The 17,203-nt window shown below is 53.0% G+C and overlaps 1 protein-coding gene across 10 annotated transcripts in view; it reads right to left on the minus strand.

Annotated features, from left to right (window-relative positions):
* Window positions 1-3,601: 3,601 nt before the first annotated feature.
* The window catches only part of LOC122382832 (protein hu-li tai shao-like), a 40,120-nt gene continuing 26,518 nt past the window's right edge, over window positions 3,602-17,203 (minus strand). For 2 of the 10 annotated variants that reach the window (XM_043368669.1, XM_043368668.1), the window contains exons 4-17: window positions 15,494-15,605; window positions 14,624-14,778; window positions 13,289-13,759; window positions 12,475-12,800; window positions 12,053-12,167; window positions 11,690-11,803; window positions 11,176-11,301; window positions 10,196-10,361; window positions 8,689-8,889; window positions 7,250-7,357; window positions 6,432-6,650; window positions 5,204-5,274; window positions 4,895-5,039; window positions 3,602-4,608 (exon numbers count right to left, since the gene is read on the minus strand). In XM_043368669.1, coding sequence (XP_043224604.1) covers window positions 4,917-5,039; window positions 5,204-5,274; window positions 6,432-6,650; window positions 7,250-7,357; window positions 8,689-8,889; window positions 10,196-10,361; window positions 11,176-11,301; window positions 11,690-11,803; window positions 12,053-12,167; window positions 12,475-12,800; window positions 13,289-13,759; window positions 14,624-14,778; window positions 15,494-15,605 — 2,307 coding nt within the window. In that variant the 3' untranslated portion in view covers window positions 3,602-4,608; window positions 4,895-4,916. The remainder of the gene's footprint in view (window positions 4,609-4,894; window positions 5,040-5,203; window positions 5,275-6,431; window positions 6,651-7,249; window positions 7,358-8,688; window positions 8,890-10,195; window positions 10,362-11,175; window positions 11,302-11,689; window positions 11,804-12,052; window positions 12,168-12,474; window positions 12,801-13,288; window positions 13,760-14,623; window positions 14,779-15,493; window positions 15,606-17,203) is intronic. The other 8 variants (XM_043368670.1, XM_043368671.1, XM_043368672.1 and 5 more) reach the window with 4 other exon arrangements.

Genomic DNA, 17,203 nt, shown 5'->3' on the forward strand with positions numbered 1-17,203 from the left:
TTAACGCAACTTTTGCCGATCGATAGAGAATGAACCAGGAATTCACATGGATCCTAAAAATATGCATTTTCAAAAATCATAGGCGGATACAGATCATTGAGATTGGGGGTACACAAAAAGTATAGTAAATAAGGTTTTTGTTGGTACTGTTTCTAAAAAGGGTGGCAATGGTCTTGTTATGTTACAATTTTCTTATGAGAGAACGACTAAAATTGCATTGGTCATGCATAGGCGGTGTCAGGGCACCTATGTTGGGAGGTAAAAAATAACCCCCCTTTTTGGACGCCTGGATCCGCCTATTATAGCAAAAACGTGTCAAAAGAGGATGCACAATAACTTTGTATATGTTATCACATGATACCTTTCATTCACTGTTCGTAAAACTGGTGCAGCATCGTGATCTTCGCCCAAATGACTCGCTTCACGAATAGGACCCCCCAATTCCCAGTGCTCTGGAGCCGCCCCTGGTAAAGTTATGAACTTGAAATTTTCAGGGAATGTGCCCAATTTAGTTTTAGGAAAAGTCAGAAAATTTCAGCATCGTAGCTTCAGCGGTTTCGGAGATATTCCCGAAAAACCTGAGGGGTGGATAAAAACAACCCCCCCCCCCCCTGCCACTAATAGGGTTAACGGACGGACGTCGCAGCGCGAGCGGATTAGGCTTAGGTAACGATCGTCTTCCTGTTGGCAACTCCAAATCTTTTCAACTGAGGTCAAAGGAGGTCATGCCTGTTAATAAGATAAAATACGTAGGTAGATATTCAAATCGATGTGTGGGTTTAGGACATCACAAATTATCATTTATGACGGTAGTATAAGACGGTAGTATATTATATACAGGTATATGTTTGCGGTAGGTATATATGTTTCCATCCTTTTTGAACCACCTTGTACGTGTACAGCCCTCAGCAGACTGTGTGGTAGGTAGGTATTCTTTTTTTGTCAAAACCGATAATAACTCAATGGTTATGTTACCAGTCAGTCGGAATTCACTGCAGTGCAAATAGAGGCGCCACGCTCCACTCCTTCGATTGGGTCTAACAATAAACCTAAACTATCGCCTTGTGTGGCAACAAAATGCAAAAGTTTGTTTTGGGGGCGAATAGGGGAGAGCGGGGCCAGTTGAAACACGGGGTCAGATGAAACATGGCTTTATTTTCAACAGTATGCAACATATGGCGTTGCCGACACCACTGCGCATCCGCGCTCGACCACTTCCTTTGTCAACGGCGTTTGGGCGACAAACGGACGGTAATTTTGATTTGACACTTGTTTTTGTGTTTTTGAGGGGCGTTTGGGAGAAATCGTTCTTATGAATATTTTGTGCTATCTCATATACCTTTGTTTGCTGAAAGAAGAACTCCTGGCTCCGGAATAACACCTTATTTGGCCCTTCATTCAGCATGATGCCGTCCCTCCAGCTCGTTTGACATGTGCTTTATGGCGCGTGCGAGATGGCGGGAGCGGATGGGGTCAATTGAAACGCTTCTCTGAGGGTCAGTTGAAACAGGGCCACAGGCCGTTTCAATAGACCCCGGTGACCTTTGTCATGGTTATTGTTCAGGGGCTGTAAACATTAAAGGAAATAGTCCACCTTTGAAATGAGCTTTTAAACTGAAATAATAGTTAAATAGAGCTCAATTTTTGACCCCTTTTTCTCCAGCCTTTTGCTTGAAAGCACACTATAGCCTGAGATATTTCTCATTTTTCTCATCCGCCCATTTTACCATAGTCTATGTACTTTATGTCACCTATTATGAGGAACTTTGCACTTTTAGCTTTCCAACGACCTATTGAATGTAGCATTTGGAAAAGTAAACCGGACAAAATATCTCCTTAAGAAAGTGGCCTTAAAGAGGAAAACATGCCATTGTTAAGGATAGGTGCAATTGACCCCATGGGCTGGTTCAATTGACCCTCGCATCGGGGTCATTTGAAACGGGCGTAGAGCTGTTTTATAAGCATGCGTTTGGCAGCAAAATATGTTTGAAACATAATTTTACGTATCTTAAAATAAAGCCAAAAGAGCATATTTTTTCATGGCATTGTGCATTTTTCGATATGACAACTAGATCTCGCTGTGCATGTCAATATATAAAAAGTGGTTCAACTGGCCCCGCTCTCCCCTATATACCTACTTTTGGGTTTTGTTGCCAAACTGGATAGAAAATGAATACGATGATAATGCCAATCTACATAAGGTGCGGAGTCTCGCGCGCCTTGCTGTTATTATTTCCGAGTAAGCGATAGCATAGTATTCGCGTTATTCTCGGTTTTGTCGAAAAAAGAGTACCTACCACGCAGTTTACAGAGGGCTGTACGTTGTAAGCCTTCTCGAGCGCGGATTAGTGAGCCAGTGGGACAGGCTCCAGGTTCAGGACCAGTCATCCGCCCGCATCGGGCTCGTCTGGCACTAAGTGGTGCCGCCGGCTGTCATCCTCCGATTAGATCAGACAATGAAAAAGCCGCACAGACAGGTGTAAAAAGATGAACAGACGGCAAAACCCGACAGCAGACGGACCGGTCGGAGGGCACGTCAACCATTACCGCTCGGAGACGCTGCGATCAGTCTTGGAATCTTGCTGCACCTTGAGTGTGCTCTGTCGAGCGTCTCACGGATTCTCGACGAAACGTGGCCCCTACATACAGGGAGTGGCTGGTGGAATTTTCACCTCGAATACCGGCCTGTGGAGAAGAGCGTATCAGCCTTTCCCACACCCGTCGTCTCCTGCGTCCTTTCCTTTTCTGGACATGAGGAGACCTAATAGAAGGGGCAAACGAGCCACCGGTATTATGATATCGGAATGCGCTCACACAGGCCAACACCAATTTAATTACACTGTCAGCGAAAATCAGCGGAGTATACGGATTACATATTTCACGGGTCAAGTCAATCAATGGGGTGCCGGATGACCTTAGACCCAGTCTGGCACGGCACGGGTCACGTCAGCCACTGAGGTGCTGGATGACCCGGGACTCGCAATCTGACACGCTTCGGCTGAAGTCAGCCTCCACCGGTCAGTTCAGCCATCGCGTCGGGGCCGCTGGTCGCTGAATGAGCATGCTCCCGGACCCAGTCTGGCACATCAGCCGCGACGGCCCCGGTCAGGTCAGCCAACGGGGGTACTGAACAAACCTGCTCCAGAAACCACAAATAGAGCACAACTCCTGCCCGCAGAACTGAACTTCTTTCCTTATGATTATCTGATTATCTTCCTCTGTCCCGATTTCTGTCTTTGTATGTCTGACTGTCTTCTCTCTCTCTCTCTCTCTCTCTCTCTCTCTCTCTCTCTCTCTCTCTCTCTCTCTCTCTCTCTCTCTCTCTCTCTCTCTCTCTCTCTCTCTCTCTCTCTCTCTCTCTCTCTCTCTCCCTCTCTCTCTCTCTCTCTCTCTCTCTCTCTCTCTCTCTCTCTCTCTCTCTCTCTCTCTCTCTCTCTCTTCCCCCACCAAGTGCACAACAGGTGGATATCTCTTCTTGGAACGGAAGTAGCCCGCTCGGCCCGACAAAAATAAGCCATGAAATGCGACACATTTCTATGACAAGTACCCTCCGATTTCCACAGCGCGCACCTGTATCTGTCAATCTGAAAAAGACGGCCACCACCAGAAGATCAAACTGTATTCACACCGCTGGGTACCTTGCAGATAAAATGGCTGCCTGTGTACAAAAGAGCGCGCGCGCCAGCGAGTAAATAAGAATCGTTCTACAATGTAAGTGTCTCTCTATTTTCACATAGCTGCATCCGTAGCAACCAAGTTTCAGACGAACGTAACGTGAATCTCCGAGAAGCACGATTGACCTGCGGGCCGGGCGGGGGCGGGGGCGGGCGGCTCGCCATCCGCCTCCGGGCGCGAATACGCGGCCCTCCGGGCGGAGGCGGCAGCTGCGTACGATCGGGGCGGGGGCGGGGGCGGGGGCGGCGGTGTCTCCGGCGCCTCGCTGCGCGGCGATGCAGGGTACAGCCGCGTCGTCGCCCGTTCAGCTGGGCCTCTGCTCCTCCTCCCTGTCGCGTCGGGCGGTACATATCGGAGGAGCGGGCAGCGGTACTTACAGCGGCGGCGGCGGCGGCACGGCGCGCAGCACGCGCCCAAAGCGACGGCCACACCCACCGGCTGGCCGGCGTCGCGCACAGCTAACAATCACTGATTCAGCTTCGGCCCACAGGCGGTACTCCGATGAACACATGCACACAAGCTGTCGTGAATTTTAAAACATGCGTAGTAGTAATATAGCTCTGGCTCGCGGCGGGGCGGCTGCTGCCGGCGGCGGACCACGCGGGGCGCCGCCGGACCCGCGCGGCCGCCACATCCAGCCACCTCGGACACCGTGCGGCAGCGGCTGTCTCTCTATCTCGTCCTCTCCCGATCACGCGTGTTGACTCGCTGTCCTGCTCTCCTCACAGCGGCTCGGCGGACAGTCCGCGCGCTCTCTCGCTCGATCGCTCGCGTCTCTCACTCACTCTTTCTCTCTCACACGCGTGGGCCGCCGTCTGTCCAACGTCGTATCGCGGCCGGCGGCGCAGCACCACTGACGACACTCGGCGAGCCACTGACGACACTCGGCGAGCCACTAGCGCGCTGCCGCTCACTTCGTCTCTCCGGCAGTGGCTGCAAATGGCAGGGGAATACTGTCACACACAGGCACCAAGAGGCAAGAACCATAGCTGTTTATAAAACAGCCTGCACGTAATAGTCAAATACAATCCCATCACCTAGAACCAGAAAATGAGGTGGTAAATCAGATCCCTCATCAAACTGATTTCAATGTGATAAAAAATGTTAAGGGACTCCAAATATCCCTCAATCCCCGGCAATTACAAGATGAAGAGATCTCGGTGAAACAAGGGACAGCGCAGACTTTTTTTCGTGTTTTTTTTTTCTCGATAAAACGAACCTTAATAATATCTGCCGTTCGTTTACTTGGACGCCTCTTCCTTTTTGTCCTTCTTCTTATCCTTCTTCTTCTTCAAGAAGCTGGGTGTCCTCAGGCCCTTCTTCTTCTTTTTATCCTTCTTCGATGCCTCACTTGTAGAGATATCCTATAAAAAGAAGGCGTTAAGATTTTGGCATACCATCGCCACCGAAGGCAGTTGCTGACTATCAAAGCCCTCCTCCGTGACACAACCCCACCCCAACATCTCCAGCGTCACAGAATATCTCAGGCGCCAGGCGGTCGCCCGTCACCGCCGCGCCATTAACGTACCTCCTGATCGGTGTGAGACACGGTCGACATGTGACCGGTGTCCGTCTCGTCGCCGTTGGCGGTCAGGTCACCTGCGGGTCAGCACGGGTCACACAGGTCAGTCGCGCTGCGCCGCTCAGTCGGAAAGCGTTGGTGCGGGCGGGGACAGTAGTGCCTATTGTGCGCCCTTGTTCAATGGTCCAAGACTAATGAGGTAGGCCGAGCAGATTTGATACCGCTGGTGAATGCAGCGTCCATAATTCCATAAGTTTGGCTACTGGCCACATCTGCATCGCGATCATCAAGCACCGCTGCACCGCAATCGGGAGACAGGGGTAGACCAGGCGAAAAAAGCCAATACAATGCCGCATACCTCAAATGAACTTCCTTGGAGAACGATTGTAATTCGATATGAAAAGTTATTAATATAAATGAAAATGATAGAAGCAAAAATAAGAGAAATATTCTACTCGACTTGCAACGTCCTTTTTATAGCTGTTTTATCAAATTTCAACAGCGAAACAAAATAAACGAAAAAAAAATAAACGAATTTTAACGAATGAGCATTAGTAGCTAATGGTTACAACACTAACCAGCAATGATGTAAGGCGACAAACGCAAAAGCAAAGCAGATAAGTACAATAGAAACTATGTACAAAAGCTGTTATACGTCCAGTTATAATTTTAAGCGAACGGTACAAAAGCGATTAAGTATTTCTCCGTTGTGCTGATGAATGTAGGAAGGAGAGTCCTAAAGCGCCGTTTGATTTTGCTATCAGCTGTGCGAGTCGCACATCGCACAACTAAGCAAATGTACAGACTGGAGCCCGACGGACCGTGTAGCTTGTTTTGCTGGAAGCTTCCCGTAAATACCACCAGAGGTCAGTGGAGCGCTGCCGAGGACTGAGAAACGAGAACGTTTGAAGCCACCGAGCCGGACAGGACACAGCGACACAGCGGCGGCAGGGCAGGCCTTCTGCAGAGTCCCGCAGCTGTTAGCCGCTCCGAACACCGGAGCAGAATATGTCCAGCTGTATGTATGTACAGCGGCGAAGGACAGAGACGCCGACCGCCAGACGAACATCACCCGCTCCCGAGCTCCGGTGACCACCGGCGACCACCGCAGCTGACGGTCCACCCGACAGACGGACGGACAGACGGACAGACGGATAGACGGACGGACGGATGGCCGACCCAACACCAAGCCAAGCGAGCCGCCGGACGGACGGCCACGGACGGCCGCACTTACGCTGAGCGGTGCCTGAGCGCGGCGCCGGCGCCGGCGCAGTGGGCGCGCGCACCGGGGGCACCGGCTTCACGCGCGGGTTCTCGGCCGGAGGCATGGGGAAGTGTGTGCCGGCGAGGCCCCGCGGCGAGGCCGGGGAGCCGGTGCCGGCAGGGCTGACCGGGGAGATCGGCGGCTGGCTGCCGGGCCGGCCGGCCGAGCGCGGAGACTCTGGCTCACCCTCTGCGATCGACCGGCTCGTCAGAGGGAGACAGACAGACACACCACACGGGACGGCCGCCGCTCGGACGGATCGCCCGCAGAGAGGGAGGCACGAGCAGCTAGACCGTACCTAACTGATACCGCCAACGGCTGAGGTAAGTGTATCATGAGTGAGACAGTTAAAACATTCATTGATAGGTTAATGACACATCAATCAACTAATGTAACAAACAATATCAACTGATTGAGTTAGAGCAGATTCACACCAAAACGAACTATGGATTAATTCACGACAAACCAACGGGTAGACAGGACGCCGCTAGTAGACGCAACGAACCGGGTTAGTCAAACACCACGGTAAGCTGACGGACCAGAGGACGCTCACACGGCTGGCGTTCACACAGTCAAACGTGACGGCTGCCCGTTCTCCTGCAGCGCGTCTGATGCTGGAGACATCACACTCACGCCGCAAAGGGAGCGAGCCCGACAGGCAGCCCATCCAGCCGGGCGGGCTGAGCCGAGACGCGAATCCCGGTACAGTGGTTAGTTGGCAATCACCCCAAACGGCACAAAAAGAGACGGGACGGGACAGACACGTCACGGCACACGTGTGACGCCACCTGACACGCTGCCGTCGGCCGTCAGTGTGACGGGGTGCGCCTGCGAGGCGCGCGGCACCTGTACCGACGCCACACGGTCCGTGCGCGGCGGCAGCGGCGGCAGAGACGCTGTGGACGGGCCGCGGGCGCGCGCGGTCAGAGGGCCGGGAGACAGGTGGCCCGGTATCCGCAGAGACACAATTGTGGGACACGGGTCGCCCGTCGGTGGCCGCGTGATCAGCAGTCGCCGCACATTCACTGGAAGTCTGATAAGGATAGCCCACACAAAGGAAGATATAATAATGGTCGCTAGAGCGACTATGCACTGTTTAAGGTGTAGCGGCTGCTGAATGTACGCAGCAAAACCAAAATAATGTGCCACTTTTTTCAAATAACAAAACGCTGATTGCACCAAAAAGGAACCAAACCATACTAGGCAGACAACTAAATAAACAAACAATAATGCAGCCAGTTAAACAAACGCATCAACGGTACAACAGATAAAGAACACGTACAATGAAGTCAAAAACACAATTGAGCATCAATAATGCTATCTTATGAAACTGAAATATGAGTATATGACTTTGCATTGAAGGCAGGGGGAGGGATGTAACACAGGATTTGAATGGATAAATGGATATGAGGAATGAGGATTCATATGTGATCCATGTGATCCATGCAACCGTCCTTGGAGCACGCAGTTTGTGCAAAATACTAGTCATTCATCGGGATGGTGTGAAGACGCCATTACTCATGACCAAAGTGAAGTTCTCAAGACAATCGAGAAAGCACCAGGATTCTTTACAGATACCTATACGCATTACCGATTGTGCACTATCAGTGAAACGTCATGCTTGGAGAGAAGTTAAACTTTCAAGTATCGATCACAGGTGTTCCTTGGGGAGCCGGAGACGATTATGCCTTACATGCCAGTCACAGTCGGAAAGGAGAAGCCCGTACCCCAAACCACACATCTCGGAGTCACCAAAGACAAGCACACATGACAAATAATTTCAGGCGTGTTCGAGGCAGGCAGCCGTGACAAACTGTCTGGGACCGTTCGGTAGGGGCCCCACCGCTTAGTGCAGCCAGAAGGTGCGGCCTAAATCAGTCGCAGGCAATCAGCCCTTACATTACGCCAATGCGGCAAACCCGATAACCAACACATTCTGAGCCCCGTCCGTAGCCGATGTGCCAAATAACACATCCATTTTCAATCACACATGCCAGTGCATCCCCATATTCATACCACCCAGCAAATCATCTCCAGCGAAACACATTCACAAATTACAGAGCCAGTAACATCAGAGAGACAGGACAGTGTGTGGAAGAGAGCATGCCTTTCCGCCCGGCCGACGCGCCCGCTCCGTCTGGGAGTTCGCAGCGGCTGACGGCTGGGAGGCCGGGGAGCGGGCGGGCCGGCCGGGCGGACCATGCGGCGGACGGCACGTGCCACCTACCCTCGTGGTCGGATGGAGAGAAGGGCGGGGAATCGACGCGGCCGGCGGCGGCGGCGGCGGCCGGGGCGGTGGCGGGGGCGGCAGAGACGTCACCTGGCGCTGAGCTGCGGCTCACGTCGGCCTCCTCGCCGTCGCTGGGCAGCTGGACGCGCTCGGCGTGCTGCGGCGCCTCCGTCACCGGCGCCGGCACCTCGGCCTCCACTGCCGAGCGCAGGAGAGCGGTCAGAGAGCGGGGAGGGAGCGGCCACACAAAGAGAGAGTCACGGGGCTACACACAGCCAGCCGTGCGGCGCCACATTACCGGTTAATGAGTCGACAACGGACAAACTATCAAATAAGCAAGAATCCACTGCATTGTGTGAACGCTTGGATTGTGCAAATTGAAAAAAATGACAAATTAGCGAGGGAAATATCATTGCCGTCTAGCAAAGTATTTGACAAAAGCCGAAATCTCAAACCCCAACCAATTACTTACCTATTCTGTTTTTTTTTTTACTAAGTGCTGTTGAAGACAAAACAAGTTTGCAAAGTTCCTCCTTGAAAACCATACTTATAGACATTCACTCTTTACATTTAACCCTATTAGTGGCAGGCTCCTGGCTACCCCATATTAGTGGCAGGGGGGGGGGGGGCTGTTTACGACCCCCCCCCCCTTGATATCTCGAGATCTAACCGGCCGATTTTCAAAATTCAAACGGCATTCGATTTGGCTCAACGAGATCTACATTTCTAAAAAAAAATAAAAAATGTCAATAGGGGGGTAGAGGGGGGTAAAAACAGCCAAATTGCAGATACATTTTAGACTGTTTATCACGGCCAGGTTTCTGAACCAATCTTAACGCAACTTTTGCCGATCGATAGAGAATGAACCAGGAATTCACATGGATCCTAAAAATATGCATTTTCAAAAATCATAGGCGGATACAGATCATTGACATTGGGGGTACACAAAAAGTATAGTAAATAAGGTTTTTGTTGGTACTGTTTCTAAAAAGGGTGGCAATGGTCTTGTTATGTTACAATTTTCTTATGAGAGAACGACTAAAATTGTATTGGTCATGCATAGGCGGTGTCAGGGCACCTATGTTGGGAGGTAAAAAATAACCCCCCTTTTTGGATGCCTGGATCCGCCTATTATAGCAAAAACGTGTCAAAAGAGGATGCACAATAACTTCTTATATGTTATCACATGATTCCTTTCATTCACTGTTCGTAAAACTGGTGCAGCATCGTGATCTTCGCCCAAATGACTCGCTTCACGAATAGGACCCCCAATTCCCAGTGCTCTGGAGCCGCCCCTGGTAAAGTTATGAACTTGAAATTTTCAGGGAATGTGCCCAATTTAGTTTTAGGAAAAGTCAGAAAATTTCAGCATCGTAGCTTCAGCGGTTTCGGAGATATTCCCGAAAAACCTGAGGGGTGGATAAAAACAACCCCCCTGCCACTAATAGGGTTAAGCCCGATTCGTTTAATCCCTGTTCTAATCTCCACTCCCTGCGAGTCTCACCGCTGGCCCCGCGGCTCTTCTGGTCGACGAAGCGCTTGTACTCCTCGAGGTCCTCGTCGGTGACCTGGTCGAACGGGTTCTTGGCGTAGGGTGTCTTGTAGACGGTGGCGTTGTGCTGGTAGTTGCGCTGGATAATACCCTTGGAGGCGGCTCCCACCAGCACCACCTGGGAGACAGGGCAGGCGGACACGACACGGTCAGTAAAAAAGAAAGAAGAAAATACGAAAATAAAGTGCCCTAAAATACAAACTCGACCATGACGACCGTGATGATGCTGATGCTAAGAATTTTGAAATGCAGTGATTATTCGGAAATCTCATTTGTCCTATTGCATGATTCATATATGCTACAGAACACTAAGGAAGGAAATTTTAATCATTCGTAAGTAGCTGAGCGATAACGAATATCAGACTACCCATGTCACACCGCATATCACGATCTAAGGCGGCTGAGCAAAACATTTCCTTCCGGTGAGGGTCGTAACAACTGGGCCTCCTCGGTAAAGGAGCTCAGACCCATCACAGGTGGAGTACCACGCATAAACATCTGTCCCCCGTCGGTGAGTCATATCTACGACCCCTTCACCTAGTCCTGCAGCTGTGCGGTGTCCTATTTCATATTCGCCCTACCCCATCTAAGTGTTCGTGCGACGCCTTCATGCCGGATGTGTTCGTCCCGAGGACAAGTTCCAATCTCGTCTCAGCTGACACATGTGTCTCGCAATAAGAACCTGCTATTAAAGGCAAGCTGCTCAGCCCGGTAACAGCCACCTCTGTTGTCTTCCATTTCTACCCTGTCCTTTCTGTGACATCATGAGCCCAACTATGTCCAATCGATCCCAAACTTTCCTCCTCTGTATCCAAAAACCTCGTCCCTCCCTCCCTGTCTTCATTTAGTCCCTCCCCTACCCTGTCTCCTTCTGACCCTTCCTCCCCTTCTCCATCATCTCCCTTCCTTCCCATCCCCCGTTTCCGTCTGACCTGGTCGCCGCCGGCTCGCTGTTCGGCCGCCTCCTGCAGTTGGCGCGCCTCGTCCCAGGACACCCCCTCCAAGATGTGCGACTGGGGACCGGCGCTCACACCGCCGCCGCGGCGGTTCTCCTTGATCTGACGGACAGAGAGCGGGCGGTCAGGCGGGGAGCGGCACTGCACAGTTGTCAGGACGGCGAGGCAGAGAACGGATAATATCAGTGCTCTCAACAGTAACCGCATAACAGCATGAACACTCGATGAAACGGCACCGGCAATGGTCATATCAAATGCACATCGTAAGAATGAGCCAGCGACAGTGGTATTCTACGCTCCGAAAGTAGCGAGTCTACTCTGTTAACTACAGGTAACAGTCACGCGTACGAGACGCCATCTAGGCGGACACTTTGAACCCCGAATATCGACTAAAAACCCAGCCGGTGCCCTGCACGACCGCCTTGAGCCGGCAACGGCGAGACAGCGCCGGGCAGTGTTACTGTCAGCGCGGACAGTGTCACGGCCTCACCTGCTGTTGGAGCTGTTTGAACTCCTTGGGGTTGGTGTTCTTGGGCACAAACTGCAGGGCAGCGTCCACCTTGATGGGCGTGTTGCCGTGCGAGGGGGAGCCGTCCGGCACCCACTGAAACACACACGCACACCAATGAAGCCAAGTAATGCAGCATGCCCACCCGCAATATATTTCAGTTTATCAATTCGTGAAATTCATGAAACATTGACATGGTCCTTTAGCAATTGGTTGGTTCAAGCACCCTCAGACATGTTCAAGATATACAACAGAAAATAATATATTTGCATCAGCATGAAGCAGTTCCCGGGCAAGGCGTGACCAAGACCTCAATAACGCCCCACGACTCCGGCCGCACATTACCTTGTAGATGGTCTTGGGGTCGTTGGTGCCCGTCTCCAGCATCTCGACCTTCTGGTAGACGTTGGGCGTGTTCAGCCAGCGGGTCCGCTCGCCAGGCCGGGTCTTTCGCATCGGACTGCCGAGCAGAGCAGCGGCCAGGTTAGCGATGAGTGCAGCCAGCGACACGGGTATACTAGCGTTCAGCATTCGCTCCGTTGACAGATTTGCCATGTTATGCATGCATTCACCATCATCGAAGAGTAAACGTGATACTTTACTCACAAGAAACTATCAAGAAGTCGAGCAAAACTTTGAGTTGGCTTTCAAAGCAAATGAGCAACCATTTCACCCAGAAGCGTTCCCGAGTGTTCCCGCCAGCCAGTCTGGCCGGACCCCCCAGCGACCGACAGTGCGCCACCACAACCCCTCTGACGAACGCCCACCTGTATTTAAAGACGTCGTCGATATCTGCCAGGTAGGAGCTGGCCGCCGGCGGGTACTCCACGTCGCTCTGGTGAGCCGGCGCCTCGGCGCGCATCGTGTGCCGGTAGATGTGTCCGGTCCGGTAGCCGGCGTTGTCCATGACTCGCATCAGAGCCTCGAACTCGAGCTCGCCGAGCCGCCACTGGCTGCGCGGAGAGGGCCGCTCCTCACCGGAGGAGGACAGTGTGGGCCGGGTGGGTGGACGGCGCGACTCCTCGAACACCAGCTGCCGCTGCGCCTCGTCCACCAGCGTCAGGTTATCCACGCCCAGAGGCATCATCACCACCTGGAAGCCAGCGGAGTGGGAGGGGTTAAAAGAAGCAAGGATAAAACAGGCTGGCGTATTATTACAGGTATACAGGTCATTGTCCGATCGTCGGCGGACAGGAGTTGCCACTGGGAGTGGTCTGCGGAGGGTCACACAGTCAGGCGTGTGGCGATGGGTAGTCGGTTAGGTACCGTACACGACAGTGGGCGCCGACTGCTGAGGGCACACCTGCCAGAGCAGAGACCACGACCGATACAAATTGCGTACAGACGTACCACGGGGAGCATGACCTAACTCATGTGATCGATAATAAATGAATGGTACATTACGGCGCCGGCAAAGCGGTCACCATTTGAAATAAGGAAATACCACATACAAATCAAGAAATAAGACACCCTTGCTCGACTCCCGTTTATCTCGCAGTCCCTTTCCACCGACAGAAAATACTTCTTCCTGCTACTCCACCGCAACACCCTTCATCCAACCCACACCAACACGACACTGACCTGGTTCTTGCAGGCGGCCACCAGGTGTGAGAGCAGGAAGAAGGCCTCCTCGATGTTCTCTCCGCAGCAGAGGGCGCCGCGGTTCTGCAGCAGCATCACCTTGTTGTGCACGCCCAGGTCGCGGGTGAGCCGCTGGTGTTCGGGGTCGGCGCCGTCGGCCGGCGGCCGGTGCACGCTCACCTCACCCAGTACGCAGGCATGCTCGGTAAGTGGCAGCAGGCCGGCCCGCAGCGCCGACACCGTCACCACGGCCGGCTCCTGCACGTGCAACACCACGCGCAGGTCCGGCCGCGCCGCGTGGATGGCCGCGTGCTGCGCGTACGCGGCGCTGTTGAGGCCGAGCCCGCTGCTGCCGGCGGCCACGATGTTGCCCTGCATGTCGGCCTTGAGCAGCGAGGCGGCCGTGATCTCGCCGTACAGCAGGCCGTACGGGTTCACCAGAAAGTGCTCCAGGTCCTGGCTCAGCCGCACCTGTCGGCGGCAGACGGCGGCGGAGCGGTGTTAGCAGTGGACCTGACCAGTATCGGCGGGATATAGGCCGGCGTAAGGTGGCGGGGGATTGACGGGGCTGCATACAGAGGGGCGGGTATAGACAATGAAAGGGCTGTGACAATGTAATTTTTCAGCAATACTAATTCAGATTAGTGACTGCTAGCTGAAGCTGCTACTCCGCAACTGTCCCAAAAACACGTGTACGCTTGACACATCCGCTGTAATTAAGCGTGTACTTAATGGGAAGAATTTGCATCCACGTAGGACAATTGGAGGGATTATCATTGACGCGTACTCACTCGCAACAGGAAACATTAAAGGAAAACGGTGACCAAACCCGTTTAGCCAATACACCCGAACGTAGTTGCACTCCTTCAGTGTCAGACCACCTACGTTACGTGGCGAACTTCGCAGCAGTCAGGTTGAATGGCGATAGCGAGATAGGCGCTAGAGCGCTAGAGTACACAAAAAGTGGACGATAACCGGCACCGGTCCCCATCAGTCTGGGCTTGACACACAGGGTACACACAGCAGCCGCTATCGGAGTGTAGGCTGATAAGCATGCTGGGAGACGGGATGTCGGCACCAGGAGTAAAGGCTGAGTGAGACAGTCAAGGGCAGTGGGTGGGCCTGAGATCTTATTGCCGTCGGCAATCTAATGCACAGCCAAAACATTGACCCCAGCTGAGCTTTTGGATTGCCCGTCTCCGTATCTCTTTCAACTAGAAACATCACGTCTCATTGCGTCCAAAACTTTCCCACGTCCCTCATTTATCTACCCCAAAGATCTCTAACCAGCACGGCCCACACTCATCCTACCGAGGGTATTCCTCAGTCACTAACCGTGGCATGGTTGCAGACGCCCTGCGCCCAGCCGAACATGTCCATCACGCGCAGCAGCGAGGCCAGCTTACAGCGCAGCATCTTCTCCGGCTTGGTGAGCTGCGCCGCCTCTGCCCCGCGCAGGTCGGCGATCGGCTGCACGCACTGCATCCCCGCTGCGGGCAGAGGGATGGGGTCAGCGGGCCGCTCCGGTCCGGTGAGCACGCCCCTCTCCCCGGCACGACAGCGGGCCGTACTGCAGCGGTGTTACGCGCGGTATATTGTGATGGACCAGCTGTGTAAAGAGGGCGACAGAGCATGGCGTCAACAATGTGCGACAGTGTGCCAGCATAACGCCATCGCGATCTGATCCCACTGCGACACATTTGACACGAGGCGCGTGACACAATGGACACGAGACACGTGACATATTTGACACGAGACACGTGCCGTTTGATACGAGGCACGTGGTCTGCACATGACTGAACCGATTAGAGCGATTGCAGAAAGTGCACATGAGTACCTTGCTCAATGACGAGAGACTGATGCCAGAAAGAAAAACACGTGGCAGTCCTTTTACTCATTGCAGTTCAGCGGTGTAATCAAGGTTCGAAGTCGATAAGCGAGCCTGTCGTGAACAGCCCTGTCTGGATATTACTGGCTCAAAGCCTTCTGCTGCCGACAGATAAGAGCCTACGATGGGAACGAGCGGCCCTCCATCACTTCACTGTGCGAGCTGTGTCCAACAGAGTCGGATAGCGGAAAATGGGCATTGCTGTCCGGCCGGGCCAAACCGTCTAGCTCAGTGCTAAGAAACAAGTCTCCACATAGGTGAATTGAATAGAATCGCGATGCCATCCTGTCGGAGTGGCGATCGGGCACCGTGGTTACCTCGGCCAGTGACGGGTCCTGCGCGCACCAGGCCCAGCATATCGGAGAGGGTGGAGCCGCCCACACAGTTGCCCTGCGTCATGCCGGCCTCCACCAGACGGTCCAGCTCCATCTGGGGACAGAAGAGACGGCGGTTACATAGGTGCAGTGTAATGTGCAACGTGCAGTCAGATATTGTGCAGACAAACGGCTGTTACATGGAGAAAACAGAGAGAAAATGTTGGTTACGCGTTTTTGCCTTTGGACGGCAGATGGAGACAGACAGGCGGGCAGTCACGCAGGGACAGATCGACAATACCACACAGTAGACGAAGCAAACACTAAAAAGACTTTCAATGCCGGGACTAATCGCTCTCGATTCTAACAATGCTACCAGAAATTATCAAACCAGTTCACCACCCAGCTATCCCATCCGGTCACGCACCCCGCTAATACCGTCCCACCGTTTACCCGTCCCGAAGCCCGCCCAATCGTCTAGCATCCCATCCCACCATCTTCCACCCGGTGCCCTAGTCTTCCCGTTCCGTCCCACACTCCGTCGCACCGTCTACCATTACATCCCACAGCCCGCCCACCCCGTCCCACCGTCTAACCGTCCCATCCCACCGTCGCGCTGACCCAGCGGTCAGACAGGCGGCGCGCCGCCCCGTCAGCAAACACAACAAACAGCGCCGTCGCCCCGCCCGAGGACCGCCACTGGAAGGGGGGGGGGGATGGACACCAGCCCTGCCGCCGGCGACAGCGGAGACCCCGTCAGCGTGGGATCTCACTGGGGAGCGGCACCAGCAGCAGTCAGAGGACACAGCCTTTGAGTGAGAGCATGGAAACTTCAATAACCAACATTATGCAGTGATACAGATCCCAACAGAGAATAGGAAAACATAGACTACCTAACATCAATTTTCAGGAGTATAAAAAAACACGAGCTTAACAACCCAAGAATAAGAACCAGCTTAAATAGTGAATAACCAGTAAATCGTGAGAGAATGCACTGTAATTAAATAAATCTACAAAGAAGCAAACCTCTCTATGTATAAGGGCACTAACCCTAAGCGAAGCAGGGTAAATAAGTACCCGGTTTCCTCATTACACGGCCGTTGTAACAACCGTGTCCACTACAACAGCCATCAATCTATATTTGCAACAATGTTTATACATGCAACAGGTGACACGACATTGTTTTCCTCTTAGCCAGCACTTCTCTAGCATCCCCTCCCCAGCGGTTCAGGTTTGATCATTGACTTGCGGGCTACTCAGTTGCCTCCTGCCTCTCCATCACGACGGCTGCACAGCTGCACATAACAACGTACACGATACAGGGCAGCTAAAAACACTGCACTGGCAGAGTGATGAGCTGATATAATCATAATTAAGTCCCCGTCGAATAGGTCCCCGTCAAATAGGGTTGTGGCAGTAATGACAAGACTGTTGCTGTAGCGGCATAGCAATTATGAATGAACATTGAATCAATGACAGCACAGCCCGAGTCGCGTAAGTCACGTTGAGATGTGCCTAGGACGCAGCTGGGAACCACCGAACGGCGTCTCGCCGAGTCCGGGACCGTTCAATGACGACTGGCGTCCTCCACTGGCAGGCAGAAACCATCCTCTCATTGAGCCCGACTACCCTCCTGGAGTCACGGTTCGACGCTGACTGTGACATAACGCGGCGAGAACGGCTCAGAAACAGTCAGCCATGTCGATAGCGGAC

Source organism: Amphibalanus amphitrite, unplaced genomic scaffold (assembly GCF_019059575.1).
Source record: "Amphibalanus amphitrite isolate SeventyFive unplaced genomic scaffold, NRLGWU_Aamphi_draft 000148F_arrow, whole genome shotgun sequence".
NCBI lineage: Eukaryota > Metazoa > Arthropoda > Thecostraca > Balanomorpha > Balanidae > Amphibalanus > Amphibalanus amphitrite.